We start from the raw sequence: 18,973 nt of genomic DNA on the forward strand, positions 1-18,973 counted from the left end.
CATGTATATGTGCTTTCTTGAGAAGCAGGACCTTGCGGGCGCTGCAGGATTTCAGTCATTCACGGCGTAGTGTGTTACCAATTGTTTTCTTGGTGACTATGGTCCCAGCTGCCTTGAGATCATTGACAAGATCCTCCCGTGTAGTTCTGGGCTGATTCCTCGCCGTTCTCATGATCATTGCAACTCCACGAGGTGAGATCTTGCATGGAACACCAGGCCGAGGGAGATTGACAGTTCATTTGTGTTTCTTCAATTTGCGAATAATCGCACCAACTGTTTTCACCTTTTCACCAAGCTGCTTGGCGATGGTCTTGTAGCCCATTCCAGCCTTGTGTAGGTCTACAATCTTGTCCCTGACATCCTTGGAGAGCTCTTTGGTCTTGGCCATGGTGGAGAGTTTGGAATCTGATTGATTGCTTCTGTGGACATTTGTCTTTTATACAGGTAACAAACTGAGATTAGGAGCACTCCCTTTAAGAGTGTGCTCCTAATTTCAGCTCGTTACCTGTATAAAAGACACCTGGGAGCCAGAAATCTTTCTGATTGAGAGGGGGTCAAATACTTATTTCCCTCATTAAAATGCAAATCAATTTATAACATTTTTGACATGCGTTTTTCTGGATTTTGTTGTTGTTATTCTGTCTCTCACTGTTCAAATAAACTTACTATTAAAATTATTGACTGATCATTTCTTTGTCAGTGGGCAAATATACAAAATCAGCATGGGATCAACTACTTTTTTCCCCTCACTGTAACAGTGCAGTAATATCTAACAATACACACACTATTAAAAGTAAAAGAATGGAAATAAGATATATTACGACGAGCAAAGTTGGAGTCCGGCATGCATGTATGTTCGTGATGTGTGTATATACAGTTGAAGTCGGAAGTTTACATACACCTTGCCAAATACATTTAAACTCAGTTTTTCACAATTCCTGACATTTAATCCTAATAGAAATTCCCTGTCTTAGGTCAGTTAGGATCATCACTTTATTTTAAGAATGTGAAATGTCAGAATAGTAGTAGAGAGAATGATTTATTTCAGCTTTTATTTTTTTCATCACATTCCCAGTGGGTCAAACGTTTACATACACTCAATTAGTATTTGGTAGCATTGCCTTTAAATTGTTTAACTTGGGTCAAACGTTTTGCGTAGCCTTCCACAAGCTTCCCACTATACGTTAGGTTAATTTTGGCCCATTCCTCCTGACAGAGCTGGTGTAACTGAGTCAGGTTTGTAGGCCTCTTTGCTTGCACACGCTTTTTCAGTTATGCCCACAAATTTTCTATAGGTTTGAGGTCAGGGCTTTGTTATGGCCAATCCAATACCTTTACTTTGTTGTCCTTAAGCCATTTTGACACAACTTTTGAAGTATGCTTGGGGTCATTGTCCATTTGGAAGACCCACAAGCTTTAACTTCCTGACTGATGTCTTGAGATGTTGCTTCAATATATCCACATAATTTTCCTACCTCATGATGCCATCTATTTTGTGAAGTGCACCAGTCCCTCCTGCAGCAAAGCACCCCCACAACATGATGCTGTCACCCCTGTGCTTCAAGGTTGGGATGGTGTCTTTGGCTTGCAAGCCTCCCCCTTTTCCCTCCAAACATAATGATGGTCATTATGGCCAAACAGTTCTATTTTTGTTTCATCAGACCAGATGACATTTCTCCAAGAAGTACAATCTTTGTCCCCATGTGCAGTTGCAAACCGTAGTCTAGCATTTTTATGGAGGTTTTGGAGCAGTGGCTTCTTCCTTGCTGAGCGGCCTTTCAGGTTATGGTGATATAGGACTCGTTTTACTGTGGATATAGATACTTTTGTACCTGTTTTCTCCGGCATTTTCACAAGTTCCTTTGCTGTTGTTCTGGGATTGATTTGAACTTTTCGGAACCAAAGTATGTTAATCTCTAGGAGACAGAACACGTCTCCTTCCTGAGCTGTAACGACTGCTGCATGGTCCCATGGTGTTTATACTTGAGTACTATTGTTTATACAGATGAACGTGGTACCTTCAGGCATTTCAAAATTGCTCCCAAGGATGAACCAGACTTGTGGGGGTCTACAATATTTTTTCTGAGGTCTTGGCTGATTTCTTTTGATTTCCCCATGATGTCAAGCAGAGGCACTGAGTTTGAAGGTAGGCCTTGAAATACTTCGACAGGTACCCCTCCAATTGACTCAAATTATGTCAATTAGCCTATCAGAAACTTCTAAAGCCAAGACATAATTTTCTGGAATTTTCCAAGTTGTTTAAAGGCACAGTCAACTTAGTGTATGTAGACTTCTGAGCCACTGGAATTGTCATACAGTGAGTTATAAATGAAATAATCTGTCTGTAAACAATTGTTGGAAAATGAATTGTGTGATGCACAAGTAGATGTCCTAACCGAATTGCCAAAACTATAGTTTGATAACAAGAAATTTGTGGAGTGGTTGAAAAACAAGTTTTAATGACTCCAACCTAAGTGTACATAAACGTCCGACTTCAATTGTATAGATTTATGTACAGTGCCAGTCAAAAATGATGTTTCAGTTTATTATTTTAAATACATTTGCAAACATTTCTAAAAACCTGTTTTTGCTTTCTCATTATCTGGTTTTGTGTCTAGATTGATGAGGGAAAAAAACTATTTCATCCATTTTAGAAAAAGGCTGTAAGTTTACAAAATGTGGGTGAAGTCAAGGTGTCTGAATTCTTCCTGAATGCACTGTATATACAGTACCAAGGGTTTTTCTTTATTTTTACTATTTTCTACATTGTAAAATGATAGTGAATACATCAAAACTATGAAATAACGCTTGGAATCATGTAGTAACCAAAAAAGTGCTAAACAAATCAAAATATATTTCATATTTGAGATTCTTCAAAGTTGCCACCCTTTGCCTTGATGAAAGCTTTGTACACTCTTGGCATTCTCTCATCCAGCTTATTGAGGTAGTCACCTGGAATGCATTTAAATTAATAGGTGTGCCTTGTTTAATGTTCATTTGTGGAATTTATTTCCTTCTTAAGGCATTTGAACCAATCAGTTGTGTTGTGACAAGGTAGAAGACATCCCTATTTGGTGAAAGACCAAGTCCATATTATGGCAAGAACAGCTCAAATAAGCAAATAGAAACGACAGTCCATCATTACTTTAATAAACATCTGTGTTACCGGACCTCAGTCTCCTGCACTTGACTCTGCCCCTTTCCTGCTACCAAGGATAACCGTTACAGAATCCCGCACCACTACAGATGGAGTCAGCTGGAGCAGAAGCGCCGTCCATGGCTGAACAGGTGTCGCAACACGCCAGCCTCCTCCACCGCCTGGGCTCGGCGATGGATCAGGTGCTAGCCCGGGTGGAGAGCTGGGAGAGAGGTGCTTCCCCAGCCACATCAGCCCCGGTTCCCCATCCTGCGCCCCTACCGGCCCCCACTGAAGCAAGCTCAACTGGGATCAGGATTACGCCTTCCAGGGAGTTCGATGGGATGGCCGCAGGGTGCAAGGGGTTTTTACTCCAGTTAGAACTGTACCTGGCGACCGTCTGCCCCTCTCCCTCTGATGAAGAGAGGGTGAGCGTCCTCGTCTCGTGTCTCACGGGTAGAGCCCTGGAATGGGCCAACGCAGTCTGGGATGGCCCAGACTCGGCTAGGGGCGACTACCCGGAGTTCGCCCTCCGCTTCTGGGCGGTATTTGATCATCCCCCGGAGGGCAAGGAGGCGGGTGAGCAATTATTTCACCTGAGACAGGAGACGAGGAGTGCTCAAGACTTTGCCTTGGAATTCCGGACTCTCGCCGCAGGATCGGGGTGGAATGAGCGGGCCCTGATTGATCACTACAGATGTAGTCTCCGAGAGGATGTCCAGCGGGAGCTGGCTTGTCGGGACAACACCACCGCCCTAGACCAGCTGATAGATCTGTCCATCAGGCTGGACAACCTGCTGGCTGCCCGGGGACGTTCCAGTCGGGCCTGTTTGTTCCACCTCCCAGCCCTCCTGCTCCACTGCCCATGGAGATAGGAGGGGCTGCTTCGAGGAGGACCGGAGGGGGGGCCTCTCCTGCACCCACTGTGGGCGTAGAGGACACACTGCGGACTGGTGCTTGAGAGGTCCACCCGGGAGTTCGGATGGCAGGCAGAGCACTACATCGACCCCCCAGGTGAGTCAGCACCAGCCACACCCAGAGCCCCCTGTCGACCACATGTACACCTCAGTTTGTTTTCCCGAGTTTTCCCCTCACTTCCAGTATAAGGCACTAGTCGATTCAGGTGCAGTTGGGAGTTTTATGGACCGTGGGGTAGCCAAGAAGTTAGGGATTCCCCTGGTTCAGCTAGACCACCCCTTCCCCGTGCACGCCCTAGATAGTCGACCGCTAGGGTCCGGCCAAGTGGGGGAAGTCACAGTGCCACTGGTCATGGTGAAGCGGGGGGCCATGAGGAGCGTATCATTAACTCCCCGGCGTTTCCGGTGGTACTGGTAATCCCCTGGCTAGCCACTCACAACCCTCAGATTTCGTGGAGGCAGAGGGCTTCCGGCACTACGGGGTGCCCGAGGACATCGTATCTGATCGGGGTCCCCAGTTCACGTCCAGGGTGTGGAGGTCGTTTATGGAGAGGCTGGGGGTCTCGGTCAGCCTGACCTCAGGTTTTCACCCAGAGAGTAATGGGCAGGTGGAATGCATTAACCAGGATGTGGGCAGGTTTCTGCGGTCCTATTGCCAGGACCGGCCAGCGGAGATGGCGAGGTTCACGCCATGGGCCGAGATGGTACAGAACTCTCTGCGCCACTCCTCTACTAACCTGTCACCTTTCCAGGTTGTGTTAGGGTACCAGCCGGTCCTGGTGCCATGGCATCAGAGCCAGATGGAGGCTCCTGCGGTGGAGGAATGTGTACAGCACTCGAAAGAGACCTGGAGTGTTGTCCAGGAGTGCCTGAAGCGAGCGGTAGGAAGGCACAAGGAGAGCGCTGACCGCCGCCGCAGTGAGGCCCCCGTGTTTAACCCGGGGGACAGAGTCTGGCTCTCGACCCGGAACCTGACCCTCCGCCTGCCCTGCCGGAAGCTGGGTCAGCGATTTGTGGGGCCGTTCAAAGTCCTGAGGAGAATAAACGAGGTGTGTTATAGGTTACAACTTCCTTCATATTACCGTATTAACCCCTCGTTTCATATGTCTCTCTTCAGGCCGGTGGTAGCTGGTCCGCTGCAGGACGCTGAGGTGCGGGAGGTCCCTGGACATCGGGGGGGCCCCGGCGTACACAGTCCGGGCCATCCTGGACTCCCGACGTCGGGTAGGGGGCCTGCAGTACCTCGTGGACTGGGAGGGGTACGGCCCGGAGGAGAGGTGCTGGGTCCCGGTGGGGGACATTCTGCATCCAGCCCTGCTACAGGAATTCCACCGCCTCCATCCGGATCGACTTGCACCTCGCCCTCCGGGTCGTCCCCGAGGCCGCCGTCGGCGCTCTGCGGGAGCCGCGCGTCGGGGGGGGTACTGTCACAGTATCCACAGAAGGTGGCGCCCCTCCCCGGTCTGGCGGTGCTCGGCGGTCGTCCTCGCCAGCCTACTAGCTGCCACCGATCTATGTTTCTGTGTGTTTTGGTTTTGTCTGTCTAGGTCCGCAGCTGTTCCTGGTTTGTCATTAGTGTGGGGGTATTTAGTTTGTCCTTTTTGTTCGGGAATTCGTGCGGGATTATTTTCATGTCATGTATGAGGGCTGTTGGTATTTTGCGCTGCCTTTTAGACACAGCGTACTTTTGATCAGACATCTGTATTGCCGGGCTGCGCCCCGTGTGTTTTCATTTTTGGAGCTGTTCTCCTGTCGGGTGTTGTGCGCATCCTTCCTTGCGGCTACCTTATTCAAACAGTGTTTAATAAACATCTGTGTTACCGGACCTCAGTCTCCTGCACTTGACTCTGCCCCTTTCCTGCTACCAAGGATAACCGTGACAGTGTGTCCAACGTTTTGACTGGTACTGTATATATACACACAAAGTATTCAGACCCCTTGACTTTTTCTACATTTTGTTACGTTATGGGTACGTTATGGGCCTTATTGTTACGTTATGGGCCTTACTCTAAAATGGATTAAATTGTTTTTCCCCCCTCTACACACAATACCCCATAATGACAAAGCAAATACTGTTTTTTAGAAAATTCATACACATATATATATATATATATATATATATACACACACATATACATACATACATACATACATACATACATACATACACACACACACATATTTTTAAAAGTATAACTTCCCTGTCAAAATAAAGGTTCAATAAAAATATATCTGCACACATTGTCAATGGAGTATTCCTGTTTTGTCAACAAGTACCTGCAGCAGAGGCCAGCTGAAGTGGGGTCTCAGTGTAGTTATCTGCTCCATCTTGCAGGGCCCCCTCCATGCTGTCTCGGCTATCCAGAAGCAACTGAGGGAGGAAGGGATGCCAGGAGGACGGGAGAGGGGAGTGAGTGAAAGAAACACATTACTGACAAGTTCAGCAAAGCACATGCCCAAATGCCTCTCTAAAATGACCTCCTCACGCTGGTATTCATCAGAACTATAATACCCATGATTCTAGCCATAATTTTATTCAAGCTATCACTTTTGAGTTGTGGTTTTTCAGCTGAGATTTAGTTTGTTGTCAAGATGCCTGATTTTAGTAAACATTTCCTCTGGTGTACTACAAACAAGAACTGGCTTTTAGCCAGAACACCTCCAAAACAAAGGTCATGTGGTTTGGTAAGTGTGATTACAACCTCTGATGGTTTAGAGCTTGAGGTAGGCATGTCATACAAGTACTTGGGAGTATAGCAAGACAGTATACTGTCCTTCTCTCAGCACAAATCAAAGCTGCAGGCTAAGATTAAATCTAGACTTGGTTTCCTCTATCGTAATCACTCCTCTTTGACCCCAGCTGCCAAACTAACCCTGATTCAGTTGACCAGCCTACCCATGCTAGATTACGGAGACGTAATTTATAGATCGGCAGGTAAGGGTGCTCTCGAGCGGCTAGATGTTCTTTACCATTCGGCCATCAGATTTGCCACCAATGCTCCTTATAAGACAAATAACTGCACTCTGTACTGCTCTGTAAACTGGTCATCTCTGTATACCTGGCGCAAGACCCACTGGTTGATGCTTATTTATAAAACCCTCTTAGCCCTCACTCCACCCCTATCTCAGCCTCTACAGTGACTGAAATGACTGCTACACTCAACAATGAGCTGCAGTTAGTTTCAGAGTGGGTGACAAGGAATAAATTAGCTCTAAATATTTCTATATCTAAAAGCATTGTATTTGGAACAAGACACTCACTAAACCCTAAACCCTAAATCTTGTAATAAATAATGTGGAAATTGAGCAAGTTGAGATGACTTCATCACTACTTTATTTATGAGAGGTAATGACATGTTGAATGCACCGAGCTGTCTGTCAGAACTACTGGCACACAGCTCGGACACCCATGCATACGCCACAAGACATGCCACAAGAGGTCTCTTCACAGTCCCCAAGTCCAGAACAGACTATGTGAGGCAGACAGTACTACAGAGAGCCATGACTACATGGAACTCTATTCCACATAAAGTAACTGATGCAAGCAGTAAAATTTGATATAAAAAAACTGATGAAAAAACAGCGGGGACTGTGAAGCAACACAAACATTTGTACAGGCACATGCATACACACACACGCACACACACACACACGATAACATATGCACTATACATACACATGGATTTAGTACTGTAGATATGTGGTAGTGATGGAGTAGGTGCCTTAGGGCACACACAGTGTGTTGTGAAATCTGTGAATGTATTGTACATTTTTTAATTGTATAAACTGCCTTCATTTTACTACTACTCTTCCTGGGGTCCAGCAAAATGAAGGCAGTTTATACAATTTAAAAAATTACAATACCATAACACCATAATAAATACAAAAATACAAATACTGCAGCACTCATCTACCACATACGACACCCGTTCTGCCAGTCACATTCTGTTAAAGGTACCCAAAGCACACATATCCTTGGGTCGCTCCTCTTTTCAGTTCGCAGCTAGCGACTGGAACAAGCTGCAAAAAACACTCAAACTGGACAGTTTTATCTCAATCTCTTCATTCAAAGACTCAATCATGGACTCTCCTACTGACAGTTGCGGCCGCTTCATGTGATGTATTGTTGTCTCTACCATCTTGCCCTTTGTGCTGTTGTCTGTGCCCAATGAAGTTTATACCATGTTTTGTGCTGCTACCATGTTGTGCTGCTGCCATGTTGTTGTCATGTTGTGTTGCTACCGTGCTGTGTTGTCATATGTTACTGCCATGCAATGTTGTCTTAGGTCTCTCTTTATGTAGTGTTGTCTCTTGTAGTGATTCTTTTTTTTTTTAAATCACAGCCGCCTTCCCCGCAGGAGGCCTTTTGCTTTTTGGCTTTTTGGTCATTGTAAATAAGAATTTGCTCTTAACTGACGTGTCTAGTTAAATTAACCTCTGGGCGGGCTCTGTCCCGCACATCCAGCGAAAAATCCTATCGCCATTAGCATAACGAAATGTAATATATATATTTTTTCAAATATAGGACTATGTTATATCTTTTTATAGATACACGTCTCCTGAATCGAACCACGTTGTCCGATTTCAAAAAGGCTTTACAGCAAAAGCAAAACATTACATTATGTTAGAGGAGTATATCGTAAAAGTAGCCACATAGCCATTTTCCGACCAACCACATGCATCACAAATTACCAAAAAACAGCTAAATGCAGCACTAACATCATGTTACACAATACATGCATTCTTTTGTTCGATAAAGTTCATATTTATATATAAAAACAGCATTTTAGATCGGCGCGTGACGTTGACTAACTATTTTCCCTCAAATGCATCTGGTGAAACAGCGCTACAATTTACTAAATTACTATTTGAAAACATTTTAAAAATGTAATATTGTCATTCTAAGATTTATAGATGAATATCTCTTGAAAGCACCTGTAATGCCAGATTTAAAAATAACTTTACTGGGTAATCACACTTTGCGATAAAAGGGGATGCGATAGGCTACCGTACCAGGTCAGCGCCATCTTGGAACAATCGCATATCAAATCTACTCTTGTATACTATTGTCAATAATCCCTTACCTTTGATTATCTTCATCAGAAAGCACTTCCAGGAATCCCAGGTCCACAACAAATGTATTTTCGTTCGAAAAAGTTAATCCTTTACGTCCCAATAGCTTGTTCTTGTTGGCGCGTTCTGAAGGCTGCTCCAAAAGTTCCGTCGGCCGCGGGACTCCTCTTTCAATAAAATGCATTTTTTTTAAATTTAGGTTCGTTCAAACATGTCAAACGTTGTATAACATAAATCTTTAGGGCCTTTTTCAACCAGAGCTCCAATAAGATTCAAGGGGGACGATTGCATTGTCTTTCTAAACGTTTCGAAAGGGGAGGGTAGCCAGGGGCGCCGGCGTCATAATGGTGATGGCCCTCCTCATGTGACCACTTTCCACAGCCTCTCATTCTGTCAGTTTTCACAGTAGGAGACTCAAACCACTTTGTAAAGACTGGGGACATCTAGTGGCAGCAATAGGAAGTGCTCAATGAACCATTGCTCACGGTGTGATTTATAGGCAAAGTGATGAAGTTGAGTCCGCAATTCAGAATTCCACATCCTGTTACGATCGGTCTCGGGGTTTTGACTGCCATATGAGTTCTGTTATACTCACAGACACCATTCAAACAGTTTTAGAAACTTTAGGGTGTTTTCTATCCACAAGTATTAATTATATGCATATCCTAGCTTCTGAGTTTGAGTAGAAGGCCATCTAAAATGGGCACAAATTTTTTTCAAAAATCGTGGTAGCGCCCCCTATCCTAGGCAACCGTCAAGAGGTTAACTTCTACAGGATCGGTGGGTCCCCCACGGGATGGTTGAGCTAACGTAAGCTAATGCGACTAGCATGAGGTCGTAAGTAACAAGAACATTTTCCAGGACTTAGATATATCTGATATTGGCAGAAATCTTAAATTCTTGTTAATCGAACTGTACTGTCCAATTTACAGTAGCTATTACAATGAAAGAATACCATGCTATTGTTTGAGGAGAGTGCGCAGCTTTGAACTTAAAGTTATTTATAAACCAACTAGGCACATTTGGGCAGTCTTGATACAACATTTTGAAAATAAATGCAATGGTTCATTGGATCAGTCTAAAACTTTGCACATACACTGCCATCTAGTGGGCAAAATCTAAATTTTGGATCAGGCATTCCTCCTCCATTTCAAAGATTTTATATATTTTTTTAAACGGTTGGTTTTTCTTTGTATTATCTTTTACCAGGTTGATTGTGTTATATTTTCCTACATTCATTTCACATTTCCACAAACTTCAGTGTTCACATGGTATCAAGCATATGCATATCCTTGCTTCAGGTAATGAGATACAGGCAGTTAGATTTGGGTATGTCATTTTAGGCGAAAATTGAAAAAAATGGGTAGGATCCTTGAGGTTTTTAAGCGGTGTGTTAATTTAACACTGAAAAGTGTGGACCCATATAGACACTGGACCCGTATGTAACACTGTCAGTGCTGATTTAATACTATATGTAGAGAACAATGGAATGAGTGGTGTAACTGCATATTAGGTGTGTCTTACATACCTAACGTTTGTTATGGAATTAAACAAGGGTGTGAAGTACATTCAGGCAAACACTAACAGACAAATGCTCACACAGACTGATACACCCCCTATATACCAGGGGTGCTGAATTTCAAAAAATTCCTCTACAGTTGTGATGTATTATATATTTAGCATCAAAATCACTAACTGGTTCTTTTTTACCTTAATGTAAAGACTAATTTAGATATTTCCTAGAGGGCCTTGCCTTTTTGGGCCTGCCTGACCAAATTCACTTAGAAATGTGTGTTATAGATCTGTCATTCTTATTGAAAGCAAGTCTAAGAAGCGGTAGATTTGTTCTATGTGCCTTATTTCTATGCTTCCTGTTCTTAAGTTTCATTTTTTTGTCTTTTACTTTTGTTTTTGTACACCAGCTTCAAACAGCTGAAAATGTACATTTTTTGATTATGTAAAATATATTTCACAGCGGTTTAGATGGTACAATGATTCTCTTCACTATAATTGCTTGTTTTGTCACATAAACTGAAATTAGGCAAAATATTAGAATTTAGCAATCAGGAAATGGTGGAACAATTTCTGCATTGTGCATCTTTCAAATTATTTAATACAATACAACACGTTCTTCATGAGGCCTTATTTTGTTTTTTTGATGGCCTAGTTTTACCCTAATACAGTGACCTGAAATTTATGGTTTTACAGTCCACATCAGGCCTGCAAGTCACATTATGCTGGCTTGCAAAGTGTAATGTATTTATTATTGGAATCCAGTGTTAAAAAAAATAATTACAGTATTTACTGTAAATTCCAAAGAAACTTTGGTTAAACAGTGAGTTACTGTAAAAAAGCACTTCTTTAAAGTAAAGTGTCTTTGGAATTTAAAGTAACCAGTAAGTTACTGTAAAAATATTTTTACAGTGTGGGTAACACTGGACAATTTGCTGTGTATATACAGTGGATTCAGAAAGTATTCAGACCCCTTGACTTTTTCCACATTGATGAGGAAAAAGTAAAGTAACAATCTACACACAATACCCCATAATGACAAAGCAAAAACAGGTTTAGACATTTTTGCACATTCAAAAAAATTAAATAACATTTACATAAACATTCAGACTCCTTACTCAGTACTTTGTTGAAGCACCTTTGGCAGCAATTACAGCCTTGAGTCTTCTTGGTTATGACGCTACAAGCTTGGCACACCTGTATTTAGGGAGTTTCTCCCATTCTTCTCTGCAGATCCTCTCAAGCTCTGTCTGGTTGGATGGGGAGCGTCACTGCACAGCTATTTTCAGGTCTCTCCACAGATGTTCAAGTCCGGGCTCTGACTGGGACATTTAAGCACATTGAGACTTGTCCTGTGGAGCCACTCCTGCGTTGTCATGGTTGTGTGCCTAGGGTCGTTTTCCTGTTGTAAGGTGAACCTTCGCCACAGGGTCCTGAGCGCTCTGGAGCAGGTTTTCATCAAGGATCTCTCTGTACTTTGCTCCGTTCATCTTTCCTGACTAGTCTCCTAGTCCCTGCCGCTGAAAAACATCCCCACAGCATGATGCTGCCACCACCATGATTCACTGTAGGGATGGTGCCAGGTTACCTCCAGACATGACGCTGGGCAATCAGACCAGAGATTCTTATTTCTCATGGTCTGATAGTCCTTTAGGTGCCTCCAAGCACCTGTCATTTAAAATATATATTTTTTTCACCTTTATTTTACCAGGTAGGCCAGTTGAGAACAAGTTCTCATTTACAACTGCAGCCTGGCCAAGATGAAGCAAAGCAGTGCAGAAAAAGCAACAGAGTTACACAAACAAACGTACAGTCAATAACATAACAGAAAAATATACTGCTCAAAAAAATAAAGGGAACACTTAAACAACACAATGTAACTCCAAGTCAATCACACTTCTGTGAAATCAAACTGTCCACTTAGGAAGCAACACTGATTGACAATACATTTCACATGCTGTTGTGCAAATGGAATAAACAACAGGTTGAAATTATAGGCAATTAGCAAGACACCCCCAATAAAGGAGTGGTTCTGCAGGTGGTAACCACAGACCACTTCTCAGTTCCTATGCTTCCTGGCTGATGAGTTGGTCACTTTTGAATGCTGGCGGTGCTTTCACTCTAGTGGTAGCATGAGACGGAGTCTACAGGTAGTGCAGCTCATCCAGGATGGCACATCAATGCGAGCTGTGGCAAGAAGGTTTGCTGTGTCTGTCAGCGTAGTGTCCAGAGCATGGAAGCGCTACCAGGAGACAGGCCAGTACATCAGGAGACGTGGAGGAGGCCGTAGGAGAGCAACAACCCAGCAGCAGGACCGCTACCTCCGCCTTTGTGCAAGGAGGAGCAGTAGGAGCACTGCCAGAGCCCTGCAAAATGACCTCCAGCAGGCCACAAATGTGCATGTGTCTGCTCAAACGGTCAGAAACAGACCCCATGAGGGTGGTACGAGGGCCCAACGTCCACAGGTGGGGGTTGTGCTCACAGCCCAACACCGTGCAGGACGTTTGGCATTTGCCAGAGAACACCAAGATTGGCAAATTCGTCACTGGCGCCCTGTGCTCTTCACAGATGAAAGCAGGTTCACACGTGACAGAGTCTGGAGACGCCATGGAGAACGTTCTGTTGCCTGCAACTTCCTCCAGCATGACCGGTTTGGCGGTGGGTCAGTCATGGTGTGGGGTGGCATTTCTTTGGGGGGGTCGCACAGCCCTCCATGTGCTCGCCAGAGGTAGCCTGACTGCCATTAGGTACCGAGATGAGATCCTCAGATCCCTTGTGAGACCATATGCTGGTGCGGTTGGCCCTGGGTTCCTCCTAATGCAAGACAATGCTAGACCTCATGTGGCTGGAGTGTGTCAGCAGTTCCTGCAAGAGGAAGGCATTGATGCTATGGACTGGCCAGCCCGTTCCCCAGACCTGAATCCAATTGAGCACATCTGGGACATCATGTCTCGCTGCATCCACAAACGCCACGTTGCACCACAGACTGTCCAGGAGTTGGCGGATGCTTTAGTCCAGGTCTGGGAGGAGATCCCTCAGGAGACCATCCGCCACCTCATCAGGAGCATGCCCAGGCGTTGTAGGGAGGTCATACAGGCACATGGAGGCCACACACACTGCTCAGCCTCATTTTGACTTGTTTTAAGGACATTACATCAAAGTTGGATCAGCCTGTACTGTGGTTTTCCACTTTAATTTTGAGTGTGACTCCAAATCCAGACCTCCATGGGTTGATAAATTGGAGTTCCATTGATTATTTTTGTGTGATATTGTTGTCAGCACATTCAAGTATGTAAAGAAAAAAGTATTTAATAAGATTATTTCATTCATTCAGATCTAGGATGTGTAATTTTAGTGTTCCCTTTATTTTTTTGAGCAGTGTATATTAAAATATATGTACAGTGTGTGCAAATGTAGAAGAGTAGGGAGGTAGGCAATAAATAGGCCATAGAGGTGAAGTAATTATAGTTTAGCATTAACACTTGAGTGAAAGATGTGCAGATGCTGATGGGCAAGTAGAGATACTGGGGTGTATGTAGAGCAAAAGTGTAAGTAATAATATGGGAATGAGGTAGTTGGGTGTTCTATATACAGATTGGCTGTGTACAGGTACAGTGATCGGTAAGCTGCTCTGACAGCTAATGCTTAAAGTTAGAGAGGGAGATATAAGACTCCAGCTTCATTGATTTTTGTTATTCGTTCCTGTCATTGGCAGCAGAGAACTGGAAGGAAAGGCGGCCAAAGGAAGTGTTGGCTTTGGGGATGACCAGTGAAATGTACCTGCTGGAGTGTGTGCTACGGGTGGGTGTTGCTATGGTGACCAGTGAGTTGAGATAAGGCGGGGCTTTACCTAGCAAAGACTTATAGATGCCCTGGAGCCAGTGAGTTTGCAGACGAATATGTAGTGAGGGCCAGCCAACAAGAGCATACAGGTCACGGTGGTGGGTAGTATATGGGGCTTTGGTGACAAAACGGATGGCACTGTGATAGATTACATCTAGTTTGCTGAGTAGAGTGTTGGAGGTTAATTTGTAAATGGCATCACCGAAGTCAAGGATGGGTAGGATAGTCTTTTTACGAGGGTATGTTTGGAAGCATGAGTGAAGAAGGCTTTGTTTTGTGAAATAGGATGCCGATTCTAGATTTAATTTTGGATTGGAGATGCTTAATTCTCCTAGGTACCTGGGATGGTAGCGTCCCACCTGGCCAACATCAAGTGAAATTGCAGAGCGTGAAATTAAAAAAAAACTCAATTCAAATATTTAACATTCTTGAAAATATGTTATACATCAAAATAAAGCTTAACTTCTTGTTAATCCAGCCGCTATGTCAGATTTCAAAAAGGCTTTACGGCAAAAGCATACCATCCAATTATCTGAGGACAGCACCCAGCACACAAAACATTACATACATAAAGGGCACATTTTTGCATTTGCTGTATGATTGATGAGAAACTCCATATTGCAAATGTACGGTCCTTACTAGATGTAGTAACGGCGGCGGGTCGTGCACCAGGGCCAGATCCTCCGGGAAGTCATCAAACGAAGTCTCTCGGACATTTGGTTTCCGTTTTATAACATTTTCAAATTCTGGTCATTTTTCCGCTGTCCCGGTAAATTCCAGCAGTTGGCGAATGGAATCATATTGCAAATGTACAAAACATCAATCACGACATGGCCATTTCTCCTAAATGGAAAAGACTTCGAAGACGAAACTTGGTGTGCATAGGTTTGGCATAATGGGCAGTTAGCCCCGAACAAGATGGCATCGAGGCCTCAACGCTTTTTGAGTTGACCTGTTTGGGCTAGGGGGCAGTATTTTCACGGCCGGATAAAAAACGTACCCGATTTAATCTGGTTACTACTCCTGCCCAGAAACTAAAATATGCATATAATTAGTAGATTTGGATAGAAAACACTCTAACGTTTCTAAAACTGTTTGAATGGTGTCTGAGTATAACAGAACTCATATGGCAGGCCAAAACCTGAGAAGATTCCATACAGGAAGTGCCCTGTCTGACAATTTGTTGTCCTTCTGTTGCATCTCTATCGAAAATACAGCATCTATGCTGTAACGTGACATTTTCTAAGTCTTCCATTGGCTCTCAGAAGGCGCCAGAAAGTGTAATGGGGTGTCTGTCGTCTCTGGGCGAAGAACAGCAGGAGAATTTGTTACTGGTCAGCCTGGGAACAGTGAGACTGAGAGGCACGTTCACGAGAATTCTCAATTTTTTTCTTTCAGCCTTTGAATGAATACAACGTCGCCCGGTTGGAATATTATTGCTATTTTACGAGAAAAATAGCATAAAAATTGATTTTAAACAGCGTTTGACATGCTTCGAAGTACAGTAATGGAATATTTTGACATTTTTTGTCACGAAACGCGCTCACGCGTCACCCTTCGGATAGTATAACAGAACTCATATGGCAGGCAAAAACCTGAGAAAATTCCAAGCAGGAAGTGGCCTGTCTGATAATTTGTAGTTCTTCTTTCTAGTCCCTTTCAATACTACAGTATCTCTGGGGTTACGTTGCACTTTCTAAGGCTTCCATTAGCTCTCTAAAGCTTTCAGAAAGCGGATTGAGGCGTCTCCTGTCTCTGGGCAGAGTATACTAGCACAGTTTGTCAGTGGTCTGCCTAGTGACAAAGAGATTGGAGATGCGCGGTCCCGCCGTGACCATGCTGTTTTTTCTTTTTCTCTTTGAATGAAAACGCTATTGTCGGTTGGAATATTATCGCTATTTTACGAGAAAAATACCATCAAAATATATTTTTAACAGTGTTTGACATGCTTCTATCTTCTAAGTACGGTAAAGGAACATTTAGAATTTTTTTGTCTCGAAATGCGTTATCCTTTGGATAGTGACCTGAACGCACGAACAAAACGGAGGTATTTGGACATAACTATGGATTATTTGGAACAAAAACAACATTTCTTGTGGAAGTAGCAGTCCTGGGAGTGCATTCTGACAAAGATCAGCAAAGGTAATACAATTTTTCTAATAGTAATTCTGAGTTTAGTGAGCCCCGAAGTTGGCGGGTGTCAAAATAGCTAGCCGTGATGGCTGAGCTATGTACTCAGAATATTGCAAAATGTGCTTTCGCCAAAAAGCTATTTTAAAATCTGACATAGCGATTGCATAAAGGAGTTCTGTATTTATAATTCTTAAAATAATTGTTATGTATTTTGTCAACGTTTATGGTGAGTAATTTAGTAAATTCACCGGAAGTTTTGGGTGGGAATGCATGTTCTGAACGTCACATGCTAATGTAAAAAGCTGGTTTTGATATAAATATGAACTTGATTGAACAAAACATGCATGTATTGTATAACAATGTCCTAGGAGTGTCATCTGATGAAGATCAAAGGTTAGTGCTGCATTTAGCTGTGATTTTGGTTTTTGTGACATTATATACTAGCTTGAAAAATGGGTGTCTGATTATTTCTGGCTGGGTACTCTGCTGACATAATCTAATGTTTTGCTTTCGTTGTAATGCCTTTTTGAAATCGGACAGTGTGGTTAGATTAACGAGAGTCTTGTCTTTAAAATGGTGTAAAATAGTCATATGTTTGAGAAATTGAAGTAATAGCATTTCTAAGGTATTTCAAAATCGCGCCATGGGATTCCACTGGCTGTTGAGTAGGTGGGACGCTTGCCCATAGAGGTTAATGTAACATGCTACCAACACTACACACGCATGTCAAATGCAGGTAAAAGAATGCAAGAAAAAGGAAACAAGGAACGTTGATAAACACAAGACAGGGGTTGTCTGCTTCTCTCCACACTATCCCAACGATATCCCAACTATTTATTTAACACTGTGTGCACAGCAGCACTGACCTCACTGTTGATGTCGGCCCCAGTGTCCAGCAGCATCTTAACCATGGCCTCGTCTCCTCGCACACAGGCATACATGAGTGGTGTCATCCCCTAGAGGGGAGAGATGGAGAGAAAAATGGCGACAGATTCACAGTCACTTGCAGAGGTGACTCTTACATGAGCATATGGTCCCAATTTCAGGGATGTCAGTATTCCTAAAGTGTGGACACTGTACTTCTTCATCACAAGGTCGGAAACCCTAGCGACCTAAATAACTACTGCCATATATTAAAGCTTTTCGAATCATTGATAAACTCTACTTCGCTCCTTCTTAACCAGCAAATATATCCTAAATACATATTAATAAGGATTTTGACAAGGTCAAAGTACCATCTCAGCTGCATCCATTGATGTCAATGATATTGTATGCTTGCTAGATAAAAATCAGCATTCTTTTGCCTTGTTTATTGACCTGTCAAAGGCACTTATTGAACAGACTATATGTCCTCCTGAGCGCATCTACGTTCCCATGGGGATAAGGGTGTGGCTGTTGACCTGGGCACACACAGCCGTTGTCGCTGGACATCCTGGGATCACCCATACTAATCAATCTCGCTCCGAAAGTATTGGTGGCCCACCTTTGCGCAGGACGTTATTTGCTACATCAACTCCTGTTCTGTGTTTGCCCGAACTAAGTCCCTCCGGCACGGTCCAGCAGGGAAACTCCTTCCTGTTCCTCAGCATCCCTGGTCTCATCTATCCATTAATATTGTCACTAATCTCCCCCTCTGATGGGTTTACCACCATTTTGGTGGTTATGGATAAATTCTCTAAATCCTGTCTTTTATCCCGCTCTCTGGTCTCCCTACTTCTGTCCAGGTTGCTGAGGCACTTTCAGCAGGTCTTCCGGCATTCGAGGGTGGCTGTTGTCTGTGTGCAGAGGGTCCCTGGTTTGAGCCCAGGTAGGGGCGAGGAGAGGGACGGAAGCAAAACTGTTACATGGGCACCATTTTAATCAGGAGAATCTCCTCTTTGTAGTTATGTAAGTCTGGGCAGCGAGCTCATTTGTCATCAATCACTAGACCAGAAATAGTCCGACATTTTAATTTTTTCCCTACTTTTTCATTATGCAGACATAAGCACAGTTGACACCATCGTGGTGCGGATGTTTACTTTCTACACAAGATGTTTTTTTTCCAGTTTCGTCTGATGAACAGATTGTAGTGGTAAAATAGATATTTTTTATGTCATTCTAAGCATCCCTCCAGTCAAAACAGGCTCTGCGAACGTTCGATTCCATTAATTTGCTATGGGCTCATGCTAGTGTTCCAGTTTAGCCAGCCGTTTATTCAGCCTTGGGTGAATTTTGAAACGTTCTATTGTCCAGCCTATAGATAGCCAGAGAAAATTTACGAAAGCACTCGAATGTCCATTGAGAAAGCACAACGAGTATACCATTTAGCTAAGAATGCCGAGAATAATCAAAAGATAGCCTATAGTTAATATACTGGCAA

At 43.5% G+C, this 18,973-nt stretch overlaps 1 protein-coding gene across 1 annotated transcript in view; it reads right to left on the reverse strand.

Annotated features, from left to right (window-relative positions):
• LOC115198634 (ankyrin repeat and BTB/POZ domain-containing protein BTBD11-A) overlaps positions 1–18,973 on the reverse strand; it is a 210,690-nt gene that overhangs the window by 53,018 nt on the left and 138,699 nt on the right. Inside the window, exons 6-7 of the mRNA XM_029760716.1 lie at positions 17,481–17,570; positions 6,331–6,424 (exon numbers count right to left, since the gene is read on the reverse strand). Coding sequence (XP_029616576.1) covers positions 6,331–6,424; positions 17,481–17,570 — 184 coding nt within the window. The remainder of the gene's footprint in view (positions 1–6,330; positions 6,425–17,480; positions 17,571–18,973) is intronic.

Source organism: Salmo trutta, chromosome 8, assembly GCF_901001165.1.
Source record: "Salmo trutta chromosome 8, fSalTru1.1, whole genome shotgun sequence".
NCBI classification, from domain to species: domain Eukaryota; kingdom Metazoa; phylum Chordata; class Actinopteri; order Salmoniformes; family Salmonidae; genus Salmo; species Salmo trutta.